The sequence below is a fragment of the Phyllostomus discolor genome, chromosome 1, assembly GCF_004126475.2.
Source record: "Phyllostomus discolor isolate MPI-MPIP mPhyDis1 chromosome 1, mPhyDis1.pri.v3, whole genome shotgun sequence".
NCBI lineage: Eukaryota > Metazoa > Chordata > Mammalia > Chiroptera > Phyllostomidae > Phyllostomus > Phyllostomus discolor.
Window position 1 is genome coordinate 67,559,832 of NC_040903.2, and position 25,593 is coordinate 67,585,424.

A 25,593-nucleotide genomic window follows, 5' to 3' on the forward strand; every position below is an offset into this window, starting at 1 on the left:
ATAATAATATTCCTACTAGCAAGCAAAATCTGCCTCAATTATTCAACAAAAGTAGCTCTAATAATTAATCTATAGTTAAATGTTATTATTTATATTCAATAACTCCCAAGTTCAAGCACTCATTTTTTAAATTTTTTGAATAATTCCACTAATGCAAAAAAATACATATGTCAACTCTTTAAAGAAATAAATTAAGAAACTATAAAGAATATATTTTGTAATCAGCTATGAAGGGAGATTTCCTCCTTCAGAAAAATACATATTTAATTTAATTATGTAAGTGTATAAAGTTTTGAGAGAGAAATTTACTTTGCAGCCAACAGTTCAGGAATTCATTCTTTATGTCCAATGAATAATAAATATAACATTAAATATGTATTTTCCTAACCTGCTGATTAAAACATAAACAATAAATTTAACTTCTTTTATAACAGTTCTGAAGTTACATTGTTGTTCAGATATAAGTGTAATAGTAAACCGAAAATTCATTTTTTTGTTTTAACAATGTAACAGTTTATAACAAATCAGCCTTTGAAATTCAAACAATGTAACACATCAAGATTCAAAATCAAATATATATATTCAGATTTACCCTATCTTTTATGGGGTTAATAAAATTAAAAAGATAAAAATAATTTTTTATTTTGGGAATTCTGTTTGAAATCAGTTGCAACTGATTTTATTTTAAAGGCCAAAGTTGTAGCCTAAAATAGCATAACCTGCAGACTTATTTTAAAAATTTATGAAGTTTTAGGCCATGAAAATATTAGCTCATATTCAACTTTTTAGTAAAATCATTCTTATAGAGCGATCAAATGAAAACAGTACCATTGCTACAATTTATCTATCTATAGTATAAAATGCTAGTACTCAACAGAATCATTGTATTGGAAAGACGACATGATCATTAATTCCTCATTTCCTGAAAATAAGGGAACACTTATTTTGTTTTTTTTGAAAATACAATCAAAAGGCTATTGCTGTGTAACCTACTCATGTTCTGAATTCACTTTTCTTTACTTTCTTTATTGAATTTATTGGGGTGACACTGGTTAGTACAATTATATAGGTTTAAGGGGTACAATTCTATAACACATCATTTGAGTATTGCATTGTATGTTTGCCACCCCAAGTCAAGTCTCCTTCCATCACCACTGATCCCTCTTATAACCTCTTTCACCTCCCCCCAATCCCCTTCCCCTCTGGTAATCACCATACTGTTGTCCGTGTCTCTCCTGATTCACTTTTATTTTGGATATCTACAGCAATTTACATGAACAAAATTTAAGAGTTAACTGATCAAGCTTCACGATTACAGAGTATATATATGAGAAAACAAAAAGTATAGCATGAAATGTTTGAACATGTCCCACTAAGGAATTGGTAAAGTAATGTTACCTGAACAGGTGCAATAACAGCACAGGGGCCACCTTCAAACTGTTCTAGTGCAGATCCCTCTGATTCACTGAACACAAACCCTGAAAATCAAAGCAAGTAGCAAAGATTAAAAATGTAATTCAAGCAGCAGCCAAAAGAATTATTAATGTACTTTGCTTGGAGAAATATCACTTATCACAGCAGCACAGTGTCTTTCAGTCAGGAGCAGTGGTAACTTCTAGGGGGACCAAGAAACCCTTGAAGAAAGATATGGAACCTATTCTCACCCACAAAATGTACATAAACACATACATACATATGTATATAATAGTTTGTATCCAGTGACCCCTCTAAGTGGACTAGAGGGATAAAGTATGGAAAAGGACACCAAATCTGAGTTTTATATAATTTAATTTACTTGAAGGAAGACTAGACAGTCTACTGAATTCAACAAAATTTTTAGTACCCTTTCCGTATAGTTCATGTATTTTTTTGTCCCAATCTTTGTGTCACATTCTGTAAGTTAAAAATTAAATCATACACAACAGTGAATGTACTCACATTGGCTCTGTCCTAATTTTTTTATCTTCACCTGAGGATATTTTTTCATTGCTTTTAGACAGAGGGGAAGGGGTAAGGAGAGAGGAAAAAGGGAGACAAAGAGAGGGAGGAAGGGGAAAAGGGGGAAGGAGAGAGGTAAGGGGGAAAGAGGGGAAGAGAGAAACATCAATTGGCTGCCTTCTCCTACTTGTCCCAACCAGGGATCAAACCTGCAACCTGGGTGTGTGCCCTGACTAGGAATTGAACTCACAACCTTTCAGTCTATGGGATAATGCTCCAACCAACTAAGCCACACTGGCCTGGGTAGCTCTTAATTTAAATATTACCTGACCAATACTGACTGAGAGCAGCTAGTAGAAGCTGTTGCAGAGAGCACTGGCACCTTGTACCACATACAGAAATGAGGAGAATTGAGTCACAGTGTGATTTCTTGGTTTAGGAAAGCATTCCTCCTCTCTTGACCTCATTGTATTTATCTTTAAAATGACCACTACAATTCCAACAGACTAGGAATATGTAAAGTTTCACTAAAGATTATACTTGAGTCATTCATCTAACAAATATTTAATGAGCATCGAATACTATACTAAGCATCTAGGATATACACATGAATAACTGACTCCCTAGTATGGAGGAGCCAACAGTCCAGGTGAAGACAAACACACAAACAAGTAATCACTAAAATAAAGAAATGAACGTTATAACTGAAGTAAGATGACAGTGTTATGGATACAGAAAGGAATGACTCACTCTGCCTGAGTCAAGTGGTAACCGGTGAGTTTGAGGCGGATCTAGAATGGGAATTTGCCAGAGAAGCCAGAGTGGAAGGAAGCCTTTCAGGTAAAGAAAACACCTTTATTAAAGAAGAAAGGGTTAGTAAGAGCAGGGCAAGTATATGGAGGAAAATTTAATGTAGCTGAAAAGCAGTGTGGGGGTAGGATAGGGGAAATGGCACACAGGAGGAAGGGACACTGACAAGAGGTTACTAGTGGAAAGGGCCACACCATAACAAGTACTAATTAAAGTAATGATATGATCATACACTTTTTTCTTTTTTAAATGACCAGAATGGGGATGAGCCTGTTTCATCAGCCATCTCTCTCTCTCTCTCTCTCTCTCTCTCTCTCTCACACACACACACACACACACACACACACAGTACCTAGCTTGAGATACTAAGTGATAGCAAGCGATTTTTCAACCAGTGTGCTCAAGAATGTTTACAACATACAACATCTGACTATTTAGTCAGGGGCACTGACCTCTTTTCCCTTAGACCAGGGGTGTCAAACTCATTTTCACTGGGGGCCACATCAGCCTCATGGTTGCCCTCAAAGGGCTGAATGTAATTTTAGGAATGTATAAATGTAACTACTCCTTAACAGCTAAGTGAGAGCACTGCCACCTGGTAGAAACAAGGTGCTGAGCTGGATTTGGCCCACGGGCCTTGTGTTTGCCACCTGAGCTTTAGACTGTCAAATTAAAAAAATGACAACCACCAACACAACAATAGCGATCCAGTGTGAATGCCCTGTCTTCAACCATAGATATATAGGTCATATAACAGAGCTGTATCTTATCAGTCACATTGCATAATAAGGTTGCATCTGATTGGTTAATTCTTGGTGCCAGAAATCCTTATATACAAGTATGGGCACCTGATTTTTTAAAAAGTCACTTTGCAGCAAAAAGGGTACATAATTACTATCATTATTGTTTTTGTAAATCAATCAAAATTATACCTATTTTTTGTTAGATTGGCAACGATATATTTTTTGGTGTGTGGCAGAATTTTAGTAATCAGTTTATGGGTGCCATGACATGTAGAAGATCCCATCCCAACCCACATCCTCTCTCTTTACCTTTCAATCTCTCTCTTTTAGATAGTTAAATATGTATCTTATATATTTAACAACAAAACACCTTAAGATTCTACCAAAAGCTCATTGGTATTTGCCCAAAGAAGTTGAAAACTTATATACCCAACAAAACCCTGCAAACAATGTTCAGAGTAATTCTATTCCTAATTGCTAAAACAGGGAAGCAGCCAAGATGTCTTTCAGTAGGAGAATGGATAAATTGTGGTACACTCAAATAGAATACTATTCAATGATAAAAAGAAATGAGCTTGCAAGCCATGAAAAGTCATGGAGGAAACTTAACTGCTTATTATTAAGTAAAAGAAAACAAGTGAAAAAGCTGTAAACACTGGATGATTCCAACAATGACACTCTAAAAAAGGAGTAATTTACAGAGACAGTAAAAGATCTGTGGTTATCATGGTATAGCAGAAGACGGGAGAGGTAAGGGATAAATAAGTGGAGCACAGAGGATTTTTAAGGCAGTGAAAATACTATGATGCCACAATGATGGATGCACATTATTATACAACTGTCAAGACCCACAGCACACACAACACCAAGAGTAAGCCCCGATGTAAAGTATGGGCTTTGGGTGATCATGATGTGTCTATATAGATTCATTGATTATAACAAATGTACCTACCACTCTCCTGGAGGACATTCATACAGGGAAGGCTATGCCTTCTATTGCAGGAGCGGGAGGCATATGGAAAGTCCCCGTAACTTTCCCACAATTTTGCTGTGAACCTAAAACCACTCTAAAAAAGTAAAGTTTTAATTAAACAATCATTTGACTATAAAAAAAAATTCCACCAAAAACTCCAACCACTCTCTCAAAGCCCACCTAGTTGTCTACAGACACTGTCTAAATTTCCTTACCTCAATTCACTTAACCCACAATAATCTGGCTTTCAACTGTGGCTATGCCAAACTCATTCTCACAAAGTTCATCAGTGACCAATAAAAGCTATTCCTTCAAGTCTTTTCCTTTTTAATCTCCCAGAGAATCATCTGAAGTGCTCAACACTGACTTCTTAAAAACCTTTGTTCCTTGGCTCTATGGGTCCTTCTGGCTCCAAATTTGTTTTTTTTCTGTTTCTTCTTAGTCTCCTTAATCAACACCTTTTAAATGCTTATGTTTCTTAGGGGTTGGCTTTGGAATCTATGTTCTTTATTTTTCTTGTTGACCCTATTGCAGATGTCCCTATTTCACTCCCCCATATACCCCATCCTCCCAGTCCCCACTTCCCCTTCTACTCCACACATTCTCCCTGGGTAGCTCATCTTACTTAGCCCAGTCATAGACAGGCTCAAAGTGCTTTAACGTGGTCCTGTAGGATCTGGCTTCTGGGTCTATTTCCTACCTCATCCTTTGTCACGCTCCCTCTTTAGATTCCAAACATGCTGAGCTTCTTTCAGGTCTTCAAATATCCATTTTTTTCTCCAATTTCTTGCCCTTTGAATATGTTGCCTCAGCTTGAAATACATGCTAATTCTGTCTCTGAAAAACTCCGACATCTTTTAGGCTTCACCTTCAGATAAGGTCCTCTTAGTTCAAGGCTCTAAAACATATCTTGCATCTGTCCATTTCTATCCCATCTCTAGTCTACCAACGAGTTCAAACCACTGTCACCTCTCACCTAGAATACTCTTAAGAACTTCCAACCAGATCTCTCCACTCCATACCCCCAAGCCGCCAACAAGGTTTCACCAGAGTTACCAGTGGGATATTTTAGAAATGCAATTGTGATTTTGTCACAGCCTGCTTAAAACATTTCAATGGTTTCTCACTGCAATTAGAATAAAAACCCAGCTCCTTTTTATGACCTAAAGACAATGTATGATCTATCACACCCATCTTTCCTCAGTTCACTCTCACCTTCATCGTCTACAGTGACGTCAAGCCCCTGGAACATCCCAAGTCTGTACCTGAGGCCCTGATGCTTGCTGTGCCCTCAGCATGAAATGCTCTTTCTCTCTCCATATAGCTGAATTCCTCACATTCTTAACAACTCAACTAAGGTATTAACTCCTCAGATGGTGCTGTGACTGATCAAACCTGTCAAAAATGGTTTGTGAAGTTCCTTGGTATTATTGACATTTTGGGCAAATAATTCTTGGCTGTGGGACTGTGTAATGCATTGGAAGATGTTTAGCAGCATCCCTAGCCTCTACCCACTAGAAGCCAAGAGCAGGAGACAGTCAACATACTCAAAATATCCAATTCAATAAAGTTATTGGTGAATATAGAAAATGCGTCTTTTATATTACTGAAAAAACTAAACAGACCTTTTGGCCAACCAAATAATTTAAGCTGTATTATTTCTTGCCACATCTTATATTACTCTCCCCTTCCTTCATCCCCTCTTCAGCCAAACTACCCTCTGTCCTGTTGCTTGAGCAAAAAGCCAGGAATATTCTGCATTAAGTCTTTTATAATGGTCATTCTCTCTGCCTGGAACTTTTTTTTTGTTTCAGTTATCTGCATGACTAACTCAGTTATTACCACTGTTTGCTCAAATCTCATCTTCAAATGAGGCCTATCCAGGCTACCCCATCCCATAGCTCCCTAATCCTTTACCTTTTAACTGTTATGTATTAATTTATGCTATATCATGTCTATTATTTGCCTTCTATCCCACCCTACTGAATCTAAGCTGCAGAGGCCTGGAACACTGTTGTGGGGGAAAAGGAAGGGAGAATAAATGATGCTTATAAATAAGGAGGTAGAAAATACACACTTTTCTTCCAAATGAGTAAGAGGAAAGCAGGCAGGAGCAGAGAATAAATTTCCAAGTTAAAAAACAACTTTAAACCTTTAAATTAATGTGACTTATTATCTTTAAAATAAAAACTGACAAACCCCCTACACACACAAAAACCTAGGACTTGCAAAAAAGAATTATCTAAAACCGCCAAATGAATTTTAAAAACAACAAATTCAAAAATCAACTATGTGCCACTGTTGAGGCTTACTGGTTAACATATTATCTAAAAATAATAAACAATTAAAACAAAACAAAGCAAAAAATCCAAACTCCTGCAGCTTATTGTTTTCATATATCAAAAGAATTTAACATGACAAATCAATATAGTTTCATAAATGGAATATCCCTAGAAAAAAATTTTTTATCCTCACCTGAGGACATTTTTATTTCATTGCTTTTAGAGATAGAGGAAGGGAGAGAGAGAAACATTGACTGATTGCCTCCCATTCACACCTGGAACAGGGACTGGGACTGGGGACAGGGACCAGGGATCTTATGTGCTCAAAACAGGGCACCCACAACTCTTCTGTTGCTGGACAACATTTCCTACCAATTTTATAAATATTTGCTCCAAACTACTTATACCTATAACTTGCTTCCAAAAGACTAATGACATTACTGTTGCCAATTCAAAGCACAGTTAAACTATGAAATAAAGCCAAAGTTAATGGCACATTTTGAATGCGGTGTCTCTTGTGCCTAGTTCCATAATCCCAAGTGACTGTCACAGCAACCTTTAACAATGGTTTTTGTCTCTATGAATGAATAAATGGATACAATGGTAAATACAGCAAAACCAATAACAATATCCTTCTGATTCAGAGGTGCAAACTTAAACACATCATTTGGTTGCTTTAAAAAACTTTGGTCAATGTAAGACCTTGAAGAATTACATAGACACAGTATAATTACACTCTCTGAAAAATAAATAAATAAGTCATTTATTTTAAAATCATATTGATTGAATGAAGCTTGTTAAGGAATTTCTGTATGACTAAAGGGTGGCAGAGCATTATAATGTCATTATAAAGTTCTATTTTAAATAATGACTACCTATAAAATAAATAATAATTTCTTCTAATGGTCAGGCCAAGAAATCTTTGGCTTACTCTGCAACCGAACACTTTTTAAATTAAGCTACCATTTTCTGAGTGTTTATAATATGTCAGATATTGTGCTAAGTGCCTGAGTGTATTTACATGTCTTTAACCCTCGCAACAACCCTGTAAGGTTGACACTACTATTACCTGCAAAGAACAAAACGGAGGCTTAAATAAGTTAGACAACTTAAACCAAGAATTCAAGTGTGCCTATTCCAAGACGGGCTCTCAACCATCACTAGAACTGCCTGAGTTCCCCTTGAATCTGCATCACAGTAGTAAAATGCAAATGAGGCTGAATGGTATCTTATTCTACACTGTAAAAGCTTACTTAATGTTGGCTAATTACAGGGGAAGTAAATCCTTCCCCTACTTTACTACTAGGATAAATAAGTCAAAGTGCAGAATAAGTTTGAAAATAAAATCTGCAAATGTGGGTGTCCAAGATTTTAGAAAATGTTAGTTAAGTGACCATTAAACAAGTAAAAGAGCGAAACTAATTACTTGTAATTCACTCCCCATTCTATCAATTTGGGTGCAACTTTGGCCTGGTCATTTACCCTTTCTTCCTGACTTGCCTGCAAAATAAGAGTGATAGACTAAACAACCTGACTCTAATACATTACGATTCTAACTTTACCAACTATTAAAAGAAAATAACGGGGGGTGGGGGGCCGCGGGGGGAAAGGCTTACTTACACCCTGAATTTCTGTCACAAAATACACATTATGAAATGGGGATAGATTTACTATGCTAAAATTCCTCCAAATCCTTTAAGAACAGGTATGCTCTAAATAAATGTTTTAATAATAGTAGTAATAAATGGCTATTCTTTATGTTTTACATACACACACCTTACTGACACATTACTGACTCCAAAGGCTATACTCTCAATCTCACTTAACTTCACCAATCTTTGTTAAGTCACCTTAAGTAATGTGTCCATTGTGTTTTCATATTAAAACTTAAGAATTAGGTATAAAGTGCCTAGCGCAGGGCCTGGCACAGTGCATGAATTTAATAAATGGTAACTTCATTTCATTATTATTCATATTATCAACAAAACTTCTCATGTAACTCAAAAGGATGGACTATGATTCATTTTCTTTTTAACTGTAACAAATGCTAAACCAACTCTAACCCGGGGATTCTTTGGTTTAAGAGAACACTTTGTTGCAAGCAATGCTGTATTTATGCACACAGTACCATGCATAAACACATAATTAAAATAAAAACAACAAAATTGCTTTCTGGGATTTTGACTTTAAAGCCACTTTGACTTTACTGTGGACGTCCCTTCCTTCAAAATCAGACCAAACGCCAATAACATAAAGCCTTGTTACGGGCTCTCAAGACTCGGGCAACCACAGCACAGCTTGAGAATTTGACACCCGAGCACAAGGCACACCTTCGGAGCCACTGCAGCTCAAAAGCCACCCTTTTCTTCTCTGGCGGAAGGGCAGTCCAGGGAGCGGCTGAGGCGCTGCGGGTCTTTAATGGACAGCTGTAATCACGTTCCTACTGAACCTCTCCCTCCAGGGCAGGCAGGGCGTTTCCAGAAACTTCCAGTTTCTGAGCTGGGCAAGGGAACTGGGATAGAGTGAGGGGCACGCGAGGGGCTGGCTGGCGCGAGAGGCGTCACAGCCAGACGCTCACAGAGCAAAGGAAGCGGCGCTGGAAGTGAGAGCCCAGCCAGGGTACCTTGCGTCCAGCGGCAGAAGATGGTGTCAGAGAGACCGGGACTGCTCTTGGTGCCCCACACCAGCTCCACCAGCTCTTTAGTCAGTTCGGACATGATGGGATACCGGCCAGCGGATCTTTGCTTTCAGAACTCCTGCCCCGAAACATGGGGAAGGAGCGACTCCGGAGACAGGTGTTGCGGGACAGCAGCAGCAAAGCAGTTGGAACTTTAGACGCCAGGAAGACGAAAGGGAGAGAGCTACAAGCAGAGACCCCGCCTGTCAAGACCTCTTAAAGCAGCAGCTAAGTTTCCTCTGCCGGAAGTGACTGAGCCACTTCCGGCCCCTCTTTCGCTACCTCCCCTACACCCGGAGGGCTCTGAGTCACCTCCCGGAAGCGGAAGTGGGGCGTGGAAAGAGTTGCGGACCACTGTAGAGGCTACTGGTCATTCTTAGCCCAGTCTACGGCCAGTTGGTGGGATGGAAGCTTTTGTATTAGCAGGTACGCCACAGCCGTGGGCGCTGCCGTGTTTCTGAAATCCTGGAACACTTCCTCCCTCAGCGTTCTGCTATGATCGTAGCTGGAGCTATGAAGCCCAAGCCCAAGGGCCTAGAACTTAGCCTGTTCCTTAAATTTTGTAATGTTAATTATGCTGAACTACAACTGTTAAGACAGTGGTTGATTCTCAGTGAAGAAACATGCATGTGTTTGAGAGCCCCCCCCTCATTAATTTGAAGGCTCTCAGCCTCTGTGCCTGAAGAGACCATGTAAAGTTGAACAAACTTTTAAAGGCATAACGGAATGCAGCATAATGTACGTTAGAAATGTCTCTACCAAAGGTAACACAGAATGACAAAGCTATTTGTAGGAAAACAGCTTCAAAGCAGCCCGTTTGTAAATGGTAGAGCATTTTCATCTCTACCTTTTGAGACTGTATGGGCAACACCTGACCTAAAGTCAGGGTTTTAAACATTACTAAGCAATCAGTTAATTTTAGTGCGTGTGAAAACTTATATTTATGCTACTTAAAAAGAAGAGATTTTAATATTCTCTGAGCTTTGAATTTTAAAAAAGGACAAAATCTGTCAGGTTCCTTCCAGGTTGCAAATAAGAGGGTTTTGCTATTTTATACATCATTTCTGACTTCAGCAACCTTTGCTGTAGTTAAAAAGAATTGTTCGCACTGCCCAAATCATATCCATAGCCTTCCTCCTAATTTTTATTTCCTTTACCCTATTTTTTACAAACCCATCTTACTCACCCTTTGACTTAATATAAATTCCAATATGTAATAAAGCTTTCTTCCGTCTTTGCAATCTAAAATAAAAACTTTGACTTCTAAAATTTCATAGCGTCTACTTTATCTGGAACTTCCTTATGACAATTACTGTCATCCTTGTATTTACAAAGAATTATTTACTCATCTCCTATGATATAAATTTAAGAAAGCCAATGACCTGTCTTATTCATAGTACTTAGTATGGAGCCTTGAACACTGCTGGATTTCCGTAAGTATTAGTTGAAGAAATGAAACTTGTCTTTAATAATAATAATAATTCACTATCTTCCAGTGGATAAGGAATCAAGGAATATAGTATTGACTAGTCCAGGTAAATGTAATTTGCATGGTGGTCTTCAACTTACATAATTATTTCCCTTCCTGAGAGATACAGAAGGGTCTATGTTCATAGAGCCTAAAAGTGGTAAACTTCTAAATTCGGAATGTAGAGGTTTGCCACATCTTTCTTTACATTAATATATGGAAATGTGGGGTCGATATGTGGGTGACCCTTCCCCCTCCCATGACTGAGGACTGGTCAGATGGGCTCCTGGCCAGAAGGAATTTGTATTGTTTGGGGAATGGGTTGTAACTCCTTGTCTGCTTTTGGGAGCATCTTCTTGTCCTATGACTGCTTCTTGACATTTTCTTTCTGCTTGTACACACTGAGGTAGTATGTTTAGAGTTAAGCATAGGACATGTCCCTCCTTTGTTTGGGACTTCTTAAAATGAGTCTCCAACTCAGGGAAGTGCAGTCTCTCTTACACCAACCCACAGCCATCAGTGCACCCCCTGTAATGTGAATAATAAATGATAGGTCCACATCTGCTAGTTCTCTGGGTGGTTTTTTTCAGAATATCACGAACACTTAAGCAGCTCCCCCGTTTGGAGCTCCTGTATTATAAGAAATATTAATGGTATAGTATATACAATACCACATCATATTCATTTTACTAATATACATATAGTTGTCATAGATTTGATTAACTATAGACATGGAGAAAAAGCTATCCTTTCAAAATGTACTTTTAAAAATTGAAAATTTCTTTTTTTAAAAAAGATTTTATTTATTTTTAGAGAGGGAAAGGAAGGAGATAGAGACAGAGAGAGAGAAACATCAATGTGCAGTTGCTGGGGGCTGTAGCCTGCAACCCAGGTATGTACCCTGACTGGAATTGAACCGGCGACACTTTGGTTCACAGCCCGTGCTCAATCCACTGAGCCATGCCAGCCAGGGCTTAAAAATTGAAAATTTCTTGAGCTGTGACTTTTCTTAGTATCCAGCTGTAGTAAAGCTGACAAACTCTTGGGTGGATATTGATATATATGTCCCTTCCACCTTTATGTTATAGTCTTTATTTTCAACATTTAAAATTTTTTAATTAGCCTGACATTTTCAAGAAGGAATATTTGATTGTTGTTAAATTATTTATATTGCTCAATGACTCATTAGTTATAACATTTAAATTATAAATTTTATAATTAAATCATAAAATAATAGTCTTGCTTTGACTACAATAGAAATGCAAATTAATATTTATTTAAATTTTTCTTAATGATTATGTGTAAAAATAATACATACTAGAAGCAGTGAAGTTTGTGGAACCCATGTTGGCTGTAGGACAATAAGAACTTTCTCTTTTATTACAATGGCTTAAAAAATTATGTAAATTTTCTTTCAAGTATTTGTATTGCTTTATATTTTGTACTTTTTCCCTTTAGGACAATCTATAGTTTTGATTAAACTGATATGTAATGTCAGGATGTACATAGGTTGCATGAATGATGTTTAGTCCTAAAAGAGAGTCCCAAAATACCAGAAACTTAAAGTTTTATTAATAATACTTCTCTTTCTAATTCAAGTCAGGGCACTTTCATAAAACTGGGCTAAGATTTCCATCACAATTAACTCTCCGTAGCCATCTTTAGTACGTTACAGTAACAAAATTAATTCCTCACTATCAAACTCTAACCCTGTGTGTAATTATTTTCCTGTTTTTCCCAAAATTTCTGTGACAAATGAAAGCACAACAGCTTCATTACTGTGTCCTATAAATTACCATGAGAAGAACAATTCTCCAACTGGAAGTCCTCAACTCCTAATTCAGAGTACTTGCACCACCACTTACAAGGAGAAATCAAATCTTTTTAAAAAATTCACCCTGCAATAAAACTAACAAATTTTAGGCAGGTTAATAAGACAATCTCATACTCAGTTATTAATAAAAAATTATTTAATTTATGTGTTCTGTGTCTTCCAAGAACAACACAAATCTGTCATAGAAACAAAACTCTTCCCTTTGCATCATCCTCACCTTATCTCAGCCAGATAACTTTTCTATTAAACATACAAAGTTCCCTTTAAGCCCAGCATTGTCATAAGTAGGGCATAGTGCATCATTTCCCAAAGCATTGTCTATTAGCATTATACTTTATTTCTGACTTCAGCAACCTATTGTGTAGTTAAAAGGAATTTTTCAGAGTGCCTGAATCATATCTATATGGTGGGAAAGGGGTTAAATCATTAAATGCTGATTTAAGTAAAGTTAAACAAGTTGTTCACTGTAACTCTCCAAGAGAAAGTGTTATATTCAGTGTTAAAAGCTATATTTGAATTATTTCACTCATTGAGCTTCTCACATAGTTTTGTTCTGAAGAATATTTTGGGGGGAATTGCTGGAATAATGGAATAGACTTTCAATTGGAATTAGAAAATATGAATGTTAGTTCTTATTTTGGTACTAACTATGATCTTGGATGAGTCACTTAACTAGCTATACTGTGCTTTCTTCATCTATAAATAAAGGGAACTAATTTAGATAATCTCTTAAGATCCTATTCACTTCAGATCCTGTCCAGTTCTATGATATTAAAAATTAGCTGTGTAGAAGTTAAAATACATGGAAAGAGTGGGAAGAAAAAGAACATTGAGCAAGAAATAATTTAGCACTATTCTTAACACATAGAATAAAAGAGGTTATTTGCCACCTATCACCTACTTGTGCAATATTATAGAATGGGAAAATCAAAGCTCAACTTCTACATCAATCTAAGAACGGCTATATTAAACAAGGATATAATATTTGCACACTTGGATGTGTCATGCACTGCAAACTCAGTACGTGTCAAATCAAACATGTTTTCCCATAAAACCTGCTCCTCCTCCAATGCTTCATAATCAGTGAATGGTACCATCATCTACAAACAAGCACATATTTTAGTGTTCTCAATTTTGATTGAATAAGCACCATTAAATACCCTCTTGGAGGCTCACTTGCCAAATTAGTAAAATAAGCTTATTAATAATAATTACATATAATGATTATGGGATTTAACAGAGAAAACTGTATATAAAAGACATATGTACATTGATAAATACTATTCCTACTTTACCTATATTAATGGTTTGAAGAAAATACCAAAGGAGCAAAGATGAAAAATGAGTTGTTTCTTCATTTGTACTAGAGAAATCTTCAGAGAACTTTGAACTGGATAGACTCTTGACTAGAAACAAAAGGGAAGATGTGATTTTAGTCATGAAATATTACTGTGCAGAGCATGGCATTTGTGTCACTAGAGAGAGATGAGTTGGGAATGTCATATTAAGGAGGGTGCCATAAACTGAACTGTGTCCCACTTGAATCCATATGTTAAAGCCCTAACCCCTAATGTGACTGTATTTGGAGATAAGGTCTTAAAAGAGGTAACTATGGGTAAATGAAGTCATAGATATATGTCCCTAATTTAATAGAACTTGTGTCCTAATAATAATAAGATACAGCAGAGATATCTCTCTCTCTCATTCTCACTCCATACAAAAACAAACAAAAGGCCATCTGAGGACACAACAAGGATATGGCTGTCTATAAGGCAGTAGGAGAGGCTTCACCATTAACCAACCCTGATGGCACCTTATACTTGCAGCCTCCAGAACTGCAAGAAAACTAGCCACCCAATCTCTGATATTTTGTTACAACATCTGGAACAGATCATTCTATACAGGACCAGAATCTTAAGAACATTGAGTATAAAGGTAAGATTTATTGATCACATTTTGTAGCAGTCATGATACTAAGCTCTTTGCATGGATTATGGCACAGAACCCTCACAATTCTGTGAAACAAGTACTATAATAATAATCTCCTAGAATGTCATGTATCATGCAATAAATGGAAAAACTAAGATGCAAACCCAGGTTTTTCCATCCCAGAATGTGTGCTGAAACATTTTTCAGAATATGGGTGTTTTCTTGTACTCACCTTGGCCCCTCTCATGCACACCCAGGCCTGGTAGAGCAGTTACAAACAGTGAATTGTGTGGTAGTTCCAGATAGTAGCCCAAGGCTAGTCACATGCAGTATCTGACACCAGAACCATGACAAAGTGGACCCAGAGCCAAGACAACCACTGGTGGGCTTTGGACCACACCAGAGCTCAACTTAACTAGCCATACAAGCAGCGCACCCAAAGGGGGATTCCATGAAGCACCAGACCCTGATGGGATCAACTCTGTTTCAGGGGACAGCCCCTGTGTAGTAACACATACACCCTGACCCAGGTCTGTCCTTATAGTCAGCTAGCCTGAAGGTTAACTCTACCCACAAATGAGCCAACAACATTCAAGACTCAGCTACAACAGGAGGGTGCACATAACCAATATAAGAGCATACCTGGAGCACCTGTGTTTGGTGATCTACAATATTGCACCACTGAGCCTCACAAGATACCTACATCATAAAGCCAGCATAAAAAGTTTGTGAGTCATAGCAAATCTATCTAATTCAGAAAAACACAAAAAATCAGACAAAATTAGGAGGTAAATAATCATGCCGCAAATGAAAGAACAAGAGAAATCCCAGAAAACCCATTAAATGAAATGCAAGCAACCAAGACGCTAGATGCAGAGTTAAAAACAATGGTTAAAATGATGCTCGAGAACCATAGGGAAAGAATAGATGATCTCAGTGAGAACTTAAACCAAGAGGTAGTAAGCATGAAAAGGGATATAGAAACCATTAAAAAGAACCAGTCAGAGATGAAGAATACAATATCTGATATAAAGAATGTAGCAGAAGGAATCTACTACAAGTTAAATGAAGCAGAGGATCAAATCAGCAATTTACAGGACAAGATAACAGAGCAACAAGGAGAAAAAAGAATTTCAAAAAATGAGGAAGTTCTAAGGAAACTCTGGGATAATATCAAGTACAACAACACCTGCATCACAGGGGTACCATTAGGAGAAGAGAGAGAGCAAGGTATAGAGAACCTATCTCAAGAAATAATGGCTGAAAACTTTCCTAACCTGGTAAAGGAAAAAGACACAGAAGTCCAGGGAGTGCAAAGCCCCCCAAACAAGATGAACCCAAAGAGGCCCACACCAAGACACATCATAATTAAAATAGCAAAGGTTAAAGATAAAGTGAGAACATTAAGAACAGCAAGAAAAAGAGTTACCTACAAGGGAGGTACCATAAAGCTGTCAGCTAATTTCTGAACAGAAACAGTTCAACCCAGAAAGGATTGGCATGAAATATTCAAAGTGATGAAAAGCAAGGACCTACATCCAACACTACTCTAGCCAGCAAAGCTATCATTTAAAATTGAAAGCAAAATAAAGATCAAAAAAAAAAAACACTAAAGAAGTTCCATACCACCAAACCAGTATACTAAAGGGTCTTCTTAAAGAAGAAAAAGATAGAAAAAGACAGAGAAAGAAACATAGGTAGAAAGAACAAAATGGCAATAAGTAAGTACTTCTCAATAATCTTAAAAGTACATTGACTAAATGCTCCAATCAAAGACATAGAGTAGCTGAATGGATAAGAAAACATGACTCATATACAAGCTGCCTACAAGAGACCCACCTCAGAATGAAAGATACACACAGACTGAAAGTGAGGGAATGGAAAAAGATATTCCATGCAAATGGGAAAAAAAATCTGTGTAGCAATACTTATATCAGATAAAAGAGACTTCAAAACAAAGGCCATAAGAAAAGACAAAGAAGAATATTACATAGTGCTAAAGGGATCAGTCCAACAAGAGGCTATAACCTTAGTGAACACATATGCACCCAAAATGAGAGCACCTAATAAATATATAAAGAAAATTTTGATGGACATAAAGGGAAATGTTGAAAGTAACACAGTCATAATAGGGGATTTTAACACCCAGTTGACAGACAAAAAATCAAGGCAACAGTGGCCTTAAATGATACTCTAGACCAGATGGATTTAATTGATATTTACAGAGTATTTCATCCCAAAGTGGCAGAATATACATTCCTTTCAAGTGTACATGAAATATTTTCTAGGACAGACCACACATTAGAACACAAAACAAGTCTTAATAATGTCTAGAAGATTGAAATCATACAAGCATCTTCTCCAACCACAATGGTATGAAATTAGAAAGCAATTACAATTTTAAAAACTGGAAAACACAGAAACATATGGAGGCTAAATAACATGTTACTAAACAATAAATGGGTCAACAATGAGATCAAGGAAGAAAAAAAAGTTGCCTTGAAACAAATGAAGATGAATACACAATAACCAATATCTGTAGTTCACAGCAAAAGCAGTCTTAAGGGGAAATTCATAGCATTATAGGCCTACCTCAAGAAGCAAGAAAAATCTCAAACAATCTGACTTTACTCCTAAAGACCTGGAAAAAGAACAACAAAGCTTAGAGTAAGTAGAAGGGTAGGAATAATAAAGACTAGAGTGGAAATAAATAACATGGGGACTAAAAAAAAAAAAAAACAATAAAAAGGTCAATGAAACCAAGAGCTTGTTCTTTGAAATGATAACTAGACTCATAAAGGAAGGAACAAAGAGGGTCTAATAAAATCATAAATGAAAAAAAGGAACAACTGACACCACAGAAATACAAAAGATTATAAGAAAATTTTACCAACTATATGCCAACAAATTGAACAACCTGAATAAAATGCACACATTTCTAGAAGTATACAATCTTCCAAAAATGAATCAGGAAGAATCAGAAAATCTGACTAGACCAATTGCAACTAATGAAATCTAAGCAGCAATCAAAAATCTCCCAGTAAACTGAAGTCCTGTACCAATGACTTCCCAGGTGAATTTTACCATGGATCAAAGAACTAACACCTATCCTTCTCAAACTAATCCAAAAAATTCAAAAGGAGGGAAGACTCTCAAACTAGTTGTACAAGACAACATTATCCTATCCAAAACCAGATATAAACAGACGCTCAAAAAAAATTATAGGGCAAGGCCCCTGATTAACATATATGCTAAAATGCTCAACAAAATATTAGCAAACCTGATCCAGGAATACACTGAAAAGATCATATACCATGATCATGTGAGATTTATTCAGGGGATGCAAGGTTGGTACAATATTCACAATCAAAAGACATAGGTATCTCCATTTTACATTTCCAGCAATGCACACGTGTTCAATTTCTTCATATCCTTGCCACAACTTGTGATTTGGGATTTTTGTTTGTTTGTTTTGTGTAGCTTTTTGGGGATTTTACTGATTTTTTTAAGAGAGAGAGGGGAAGGAAGAGAGAGAGAAAAACACTTATTTGTTGTTCCACTTATCTGTGCATTCATTGGTCGATTCTTGTATGTGCCCTGACCAGGAACTGAACCCACAACCTTTGTGTATTGGGATGACACCAACGAACTCAATGACCCAGCCAGGGCTATTTGTTTTGTTTTTGATAACAGCCATCTTAATGGATGTGAAGTGATATTTCATTGTGGTTTTGATTTGCATGTCCCTACTTAGTAGTGATGTTGCGCATCTTTTCATTTTGTTATTGGCCATTTGCAAGTCTTCTATGCAAGTCCTTTGCCCATTTTAAATAGTGTTTGTTGGTTTTTGTTGTTAAATTATAGGAGTTTCTATGTATTCTGGATATCAATCCTTATAAGATACATGATTTTCAAATATTTCCTCTCTTGTCAGGGGTTATCTTTCACTCTACTGATAGTGTATTTGACACATGAATGTTTTTAATTTTAATGAAGTCCAACTTATCAATCTCTGTTGTTTATTATTGCTTGTTATTTTGGTGTTATATTCAAGAAATCATTCCCAAATTCAGTGTCATGAAGCATTCACCTTATATTCTCTTCTAAGAGTTTTAAGTGTTAGCTTTTATATTTAGATCTCTGATCCATTTTGAATTTATTTTTGTATATGATGTAAGGGTCCAGCCTTAAGGCTTCCATGTTTAGTAAATGGTCACAAAGTGGATATGACTATAATGTGGAATTTGCTGGTGCTAGAAATGCAGTGGTAACCTAGGATATAGAGAAGACACTGGTTTCTGCATTTTAAAGTAGTCTTCAGGTGGTTCTTAGTGATGGTTGTTTTATTATTTAGTTGGAATTTTGATGTGGTCATGGGAGGAGGGAGGCAAGTGCAGTGTTTACTGACTCCACCATCTTGACTGGTAATCTGAGATGAAGTGTACATATTATTAGCAAAAAATCATGGGAAAGATCAAATGAAATTTCATACAAGTGTAATTGTTTACCTTTCTCAGGGATTGAGCAGTGATCTGAAAGCAGCTTTGGAAAAGATCAATCTGCAATATCTCAATGAACTTGTAGATGATCAAGAATGATTTCAAAGTTCATTGCACAGCAAAGGAAACCATCAACAAAATGTAAAGGCAACCCACTGAATGGGAGAATAAATTTACCACTGATGCATCTGATAAAGGGATATAACATCCTCAAATTACAAAGAACTTATAAAACTCACCACCAAAAAAACCCCCCGAAAAACAAATAATCCAATTAAAAATGGGCAAAAGACATGAATAGACACTTGTCCAAAGAGGACATACCAATGGCCAGTAGCCATATAAAAACACCAATGTCACTAATCATCAGATAAATGCAAATTAAAACTACAATGAGATACCACCTCACACATGTATGACTGGTCATCATCAATAAATAAACATATAAGTGTTAGCAAGAATGTGGAGAAATGGGAACCCTTGTGCACTCTTGGTGGAATGCAGATTGGTGCAGTCACTGTGGAAAGCAATATGGAGTTACCTCAAAAAATTAAAAATGGAACCGCTTTATGACCCAGCAATTCCACTTCTGTGAATATACCCAAAGAAAACTAAAATACTAATTTGAAGGAATGTACGCAACCCTAGGTTTATTGCAGGTTATTTACAATAGCCAAGCTATGGAAGCAACCCAAGTGCCCATCAGTACGTGCGTGGATAAAAAAGCTTTGGTACATTTACACAATGGAATACTACTTGGCCCATGAAAAAGAAGGAGATCCTATACTTTGAGATATCATGGATGGACCTGGAGAACATTATGCTAAGTGAAATAAGCCAGTCAGAGAAAGACAAATACCATATGATTTCACTCATATGTGGAATCTAATGAGCAAAATTAACAAAATAGAAACCAACTCACAGAGACAGAGAACCATGACAGCTTCAGAGGGGAGGAGAGTTGGAAGGGAAGATAAAGGGATTAAGGGAAAAAACCTCAAAGACATAGACAAGAATTTGGTGATTACCAGAGGGAAAGGGGATTGGGGGAGACAGAAGACAGTAAAGCAGGGATAAATGGATATGGAAGGAGACTTCACTTTGGATGGTGAACACATAATATAATACACAGATGATGTATTATAGAATTGTACACCTGAAACCTACATAATTTTGTTAACCAATGTCACTCCCCAAATTTTAATAAAACAAACAAAAAAGAATTAAAAAAGAAAGTTCATGAAGAAACACCACAGTTGAAGTATTAGAGGTAATTGCTACACACAACTTATCTCATCCTCTGTCACACCTCTCATTCCCTGGAGCAAATGGTTGAGTTCATCAGTTTGCTCAGTTCAGAGAACACTGTTATCCTTGGTCATTACAAATGCCCTTCTTTCATTCCATGCTTTTATTTATTTACTCCCTTTTTTCCTCATTCTCTGCTCACATTCCCCTATTTCCTGCCTTCGAAAGTAGTCATTCTAATATGTTTGATGTGCATTGTTTTATTTGTTGATGGTTTTCTAAAACCAGTAGTGTTTTGTGTGCATGTGTTTTTTATTTCCATAAATGGTACTGTATTATGAAATTATTCATTCTGCTTTTGCTTTTTGTCTTTATACTTTGAGTTGTGTTTTTAATATCCATTCTTGAAGCTTTATGTACAGCTAAACCTTTGCTTTTAACAGCTAAGTAATATTCCATATCCTGTGGGGTTCACTGCCTTTTACTTTTGTTCCTCCATAATGATGGACAACTACATTGCTCCCAGCTCCCTATCCCCACAAACAGCTCTGTGGTGAATAATCTTGTACATCACCCCTCCGGACTCAGGAGTGCGGTTGCTGGGTGTGTATACTTTAACTTGTCTAAGTACTACTGAGTTGCTCTTCAGAATGGTGGTAGCAGTCTGTACCCCACCACCAGGGCATGTCTTACATCCCTTCCTTCCTTTCAACACTGGCCAGTCTTTTGCTTTCTGATTTTTGCCAGTGTGTGGAATGTGAGCTGATATTTGTAATCTCAGTTAAGAGCAATGTTGTATCATGTAAATAGCAAACAATAGGGCTTAATTAAAGCTCTTAATACTTAATAAAATGTAAACTGTTAGTTTTCTTTTTCCTTTCATTCCTAGCTCTTGCACATGCAGACATCATAGTTGAGGAGGGTTCCTTTTAATTGCACCCCCAACCCCAAGACCTGCCTGTGGACCCTACATTTTACTGGAATAACTGGTGTGAGAAACCACTTCTGGGCTTTCTTTTTATTTTCCTTTTCTTTAATAGCTTTATTAAGAAATTTGCATGCCATAAACTTTACTAATTTGAAGTGTACACACAATTCAGTGGTTTTTAGTATATGCATGAGGTGGTACCATTATCACCACAACCTAATCAGAGAACAATTTTGTTCCCCTGAAAAGAAATCTCATGTGCACTAGCAGCCACTCTCCTTACCCCATTTTCTATCTTGTAATTCATAAAGATAACATGCTTTCACAGTTTAAATGACAAATTGGTGTTTTTTAAAAATCTTATCTAGAAATTCCATCATGGTTTTCAATAGAAATTGGACAGTCTATGTAATAAAGAGCCACATTTAGACTGGCATTGATAACACATCTATTCAGTTGTTGCTCTTGACTCATGAGCAGGAGCATTATTTTTCCTCAGACTTTGGAAGAGTCTTTAGGGTGCCAGGGTCCAGCCTCAGCGGAGTCTCAGGGTCCCCGAAGTATGCACAGCTAGGGCAAAGTGACTGAAGCGAGACACCTGGTGGGGTGCCTGAGGATGGCCAGGCTTTTTGGGCCCAACTGACTCCTTGAGAAAAATCAATCTTTATTTTTATAGGGGAGGTTAGACAACATTCAGTGCATAGTGTGATTATTAAAACAGAAACAGTTACCACAGAAATAATTTCTAAAAACACAGAAGATTTTACAGATCAATCATGTTAAACAAAGAAATAACCAAAAAGTACAGGAGGTCCCACAGATCAACCATATTAAACAAAGGTTATTTTGACCAAGAGGGTCATTAATCAGATAGCCAATGAAGCTATACGGGCACAAACTTTCAGGTGCCAATTAGTAACTAGGTGTCTATTAAGATTCTAGGGATTGGTCTAAATTAAAAGGGTACAAGGGGTGATTTATAGGTTATATAGAAATCAACTATTATCTGTTAAGGTTAAATTTCTCTCAATTAGGTAACTGGTTTTTTGCCTAGGTTTCTTGATTTATACATCTTGGCGGGGGGTATGTTTTGTATTCGTTTCCATGTATTGAGATTATTATTTTCAACTAGAACTCCTTGTTTCTATACACGCCTGCCCAGGGTATGGGAAGCGTAGTAGCTCTAATAAATCTTAAGTTTTCAAGTGGTGTCTCCCTAAGAAACATTCCTAGCAACAGCTTCCTTCAGCGTTCTGGCAGCTGGTCTGCCCATAGTTTAATTTTTTCCTTAACTTCCCAGGTGGGGGAAGCAGGCAACATTAGGGTTGCTAGGGGTCTCTATTCTGTGGTCAGCAAGTCATTTAGTGTAGAATCAGAGGCATCATGCAGTTTTTTTGTTATAACACACAGGTATCCAAAAATTCCACCACCTATTGCTATTAGGGACAGGCATACAGGAAGAGATAGACAGGAGATCCAGCCACAGTCACCTCTGCTGTGCAGATGCGTCTCACCCTTCTTGACTGTGTCAAGGGTCAGCTGTTGGTCGGCTCCCGACATTAGGGAAAGGTGATGATCATAAAGACATGGACATCACCACCAAATTCTGTAAGGTATGTGCTGTTAGGCTAAGAAAGAAGGGTCTCTTGTTGGTTAATAACTGTTTTTATATCTTTAGATTGTTAAGGGTTCAAGATTGGTACGGGAAAGCTCAATAAGCATTTCTAGCATGTGCACTATTTATGATTTTGCTCTGCACTTGGTATAGAGGTTAATCGAAGACAAGGTATATTTATGTTCCTTGTGGCACTTTTCTTTAAAGCTGACTTACTAACATAAACACAAAGAGAAGAATTACAGCAGTGGAATGAACAAGAAGTTTGAGGAGTTCTACATTTTTTAAAACATTCTAGGCAGTAGTGCAGTGAGGAGAGAGTTCTAGAAGCTTTTATGAGGGGTGATGACAGTAAGGAAAGGAAGGAGGGAGGAGGACATTGCCAGTGAAAAAAGCAAACACATCAATAACCTTTCAGACATTGTTCATTTTCTCAGTTCTACAGGTAGGTGCTTATTCTTGCTGTGATATGCTCATTCCATCTTTCTTCTCAGCATTTCTATCTTTAGTAGTTTAGGTAGAGTGCGTGCAAATCCAAGATTCATTTCAACATTTCTTCACAAATTATTTGTCTTGTGTTAAGGCCATGAGATTGAAAGGCAACAAATGCTGTTACTTACATTTATAGTTCAAGTACAACATAGTTGAGAAGCAAGAGCTTTTGGCTCTTTCTTGAATCCCTGTCTGGTTTAGCCTCCTCACCTCCACTCCAGCCTCCACCATGGCCACAAGGGTGACCCAGAAGACCTACAAGGTGTCAACCTCTGGTCCCCAGGCCTTCAGCAGCTGCTTAGACTCGAGTGGGCCCAGCATCGGCTCTTTCCCAGGTGGGCAGCAGCTACCATATTAGCCTGGGTGCCAACATGAATCTGGCTGAGGGTTTTGGCAGAGCTGGGCATATGGGAAACATCAGAATCATCCAAGTGAACCAGAGCCTGCTGAGCCCCCTGAAGATGGAGGTGGACCCCAACATCCAGGTCATATGCAACCAGGAGAAGGAATAGATCAAGAGCCTCAATAACAAATTTGTTTCCTTCATTGGTACGGTGTGGAGTCTGGAGCAGCAGAATAAGATTCTGGAGACCAATTGGACCTTTCTGCAGCAGCAGCAGATAACTCAGAGTAACATGAATGGCATGTTGGAGAGCTACATCAAGAACCTTCAGTGGCAGCTGGAAAGGCTGACCCAGGAGAAACTGAGGCTAGAGGCAGAGTTTGGAAACATGCAGGGCTGGTGGAAGACTTGAAGAGTAAGTATGAGGACAAGATCAACAAGTGCACAGAGACAGAAAATGAACTCTTCCTCATCAGGAAGGATGTGGGTGAAGCTTACAAGCACAAGGTAGAGCTGGAGTCCACAGGGCAAGGCTGACCAATGAGATCAACTTCTACAGGCAGCTGTATGAAAAGGAGATTCATGAGTTGCAGACCCAGATCTCCGATATGTCCATGGTGCTGTCCATGGACAACAATTGCTCCCTAGATTTGGACAACAGCATTGCTGAGGTCAAGGCCCAGGACAAGGAGATCACCAACTGCAGCTGGGCTGAGGCCGAAACCATGCACCAGATCAAGTATGAGGGGCTGCACACATCTGCTGGGAAACACAGGATGATCTGGATCACACAAAGTCAGAGATTTCTGAGGTAAACTAGAACATCAGCCAACTTCAGGCTGAGATGGACGGCCTCAAAGACCTGAAGGCTTCCCTGGATGCCACCATCATTGATGCCAAGCAGTGTGGTGAGCTGGCCATCCAGGTTGCTCAGGCCCAAATGGCTGAGCTGGAAGCTGCTCTGAGAACCACTGAGCAGGACATGGCCTAGAAGCTGCATAGTACTAGGAGTTCATGAATGTCAAGCTGGCCCTGGACCTGTTGACCACAAGCTGCTGGAGGGTGAGGAGAACCAGCTGGGGTCCGAGATACAGAATATGAGTATCCATACCAAGACCACCAGTGGCGACTCAGGTGGGCTGAGCCCAGCCTATTTGAACCTCAACGATGACCTGGGCTTCCAGGACAGTGTGGACTCTGGTGGGGCCTCTGGATCCTTGAGCCGCAGCAGCGCCAGCTCCTCCAAGATGGTGGTTGTGAGGAAGATTTAGACCCTCAATGGGAAGCTGGTGCCTGAGTCATCTGATGTCCTGCCCAAGTGAACCAACACTGCGGTCCCTCCTGTCCTCCGAGCTGGCAGGAAAGGAGCTGTGCGGGGGCCCAGAGGGCACAGGAGACCCACCTGAGGCTCAGCCCCAGTCCTCAGCTCACCCTTGGGTGGGGGAGTTTACTGCCTGGGGACCCCCTCTTACCTATGCTCCAGACTAAAACCCAAATCAAGTGTTTTTTACCCAAAATAAAGTCTCAGCCGGCTCTGCAAACCCTAATACATACATACATACATACATACATACATACATATATACAACGTAGTTATATCAGTCATCCAGATTCTGAATCTATTGAGGAAATGATATGAACTAGGTAGGGCATGGGAACTAGTTATGAACTAGAGTTTTCTCTTTGAGTGACAGCCTCTCCTTATATAGAAGTGCATTGCTGCTGGGGGCAGGGGGCACATTTCCCTCAGCCTTCACTGTTAATCTGCTCCTTTGCATAGGTAGAAGGGTGCTCTTTGCACAGGTCAACCCAAG

At 38.2% G+C, this 25,593-nt stretch overlaps 1 protein-coding gene, 1 long non-coding RNA gene and 1 pseudogene across 4 annotated transcripts in view; 1 reads left to right on the top strand and 2 right to left on the bottom strand.

Annotated features, from left to right (window-relative positions):
* Positions 1-9,702, bottom strand: part of MINDY3 (MINDY lysine 48 deubiquitinase 3) — a 94,445-nt gene extending 84,743 nt beyond the window's left edge. The window contains exons 1-2 of one of the 3 annotated variants that reach the window (XM_028506055.2): positions 9,370-9,693; positions 1,399-1,478 (exon numbers count right to left, since the gene is read on the bottom strand). In XM_028506055.2, coding sequence (XP_028361856.1) covers positions 1,399-1,478; positions 9,370-9,463 — 174 coding nt within the window. In that variant the 5' untranslated portion in view covers positions 9,464-9,693. Of the gene's footprint in view, positions 1-1,398; positions 1,479-9,369 lie in introns of all 3 variants that reach the window. The other 2 variants (XM_028506056.2, XM_036024173.1) reach the window with 2 other exon arrangements.
* LOC118500206 lies at positions 2,990-3,206 on the bottom strand. Its single transcript, XR_004902763.1, has 2 exons — positions 3,070-3,206; positions 2,990-3,034 (listed from the first exon to the last, which is right to left on the bottom strand). It is a non-coding gene; the product is annotated as an uncharacterized LOC118500206 (long non-coding RNA).
* A 13,433-nt stretch (positions 9,703-23,135) lies between the features above and the next one.
* LOC114493065 lies at positions 23,136-25,316 on the top strand (annotated as a pseudogene).
* Positions 25,317-25,593: the final 277 nt, after the last annotated feature.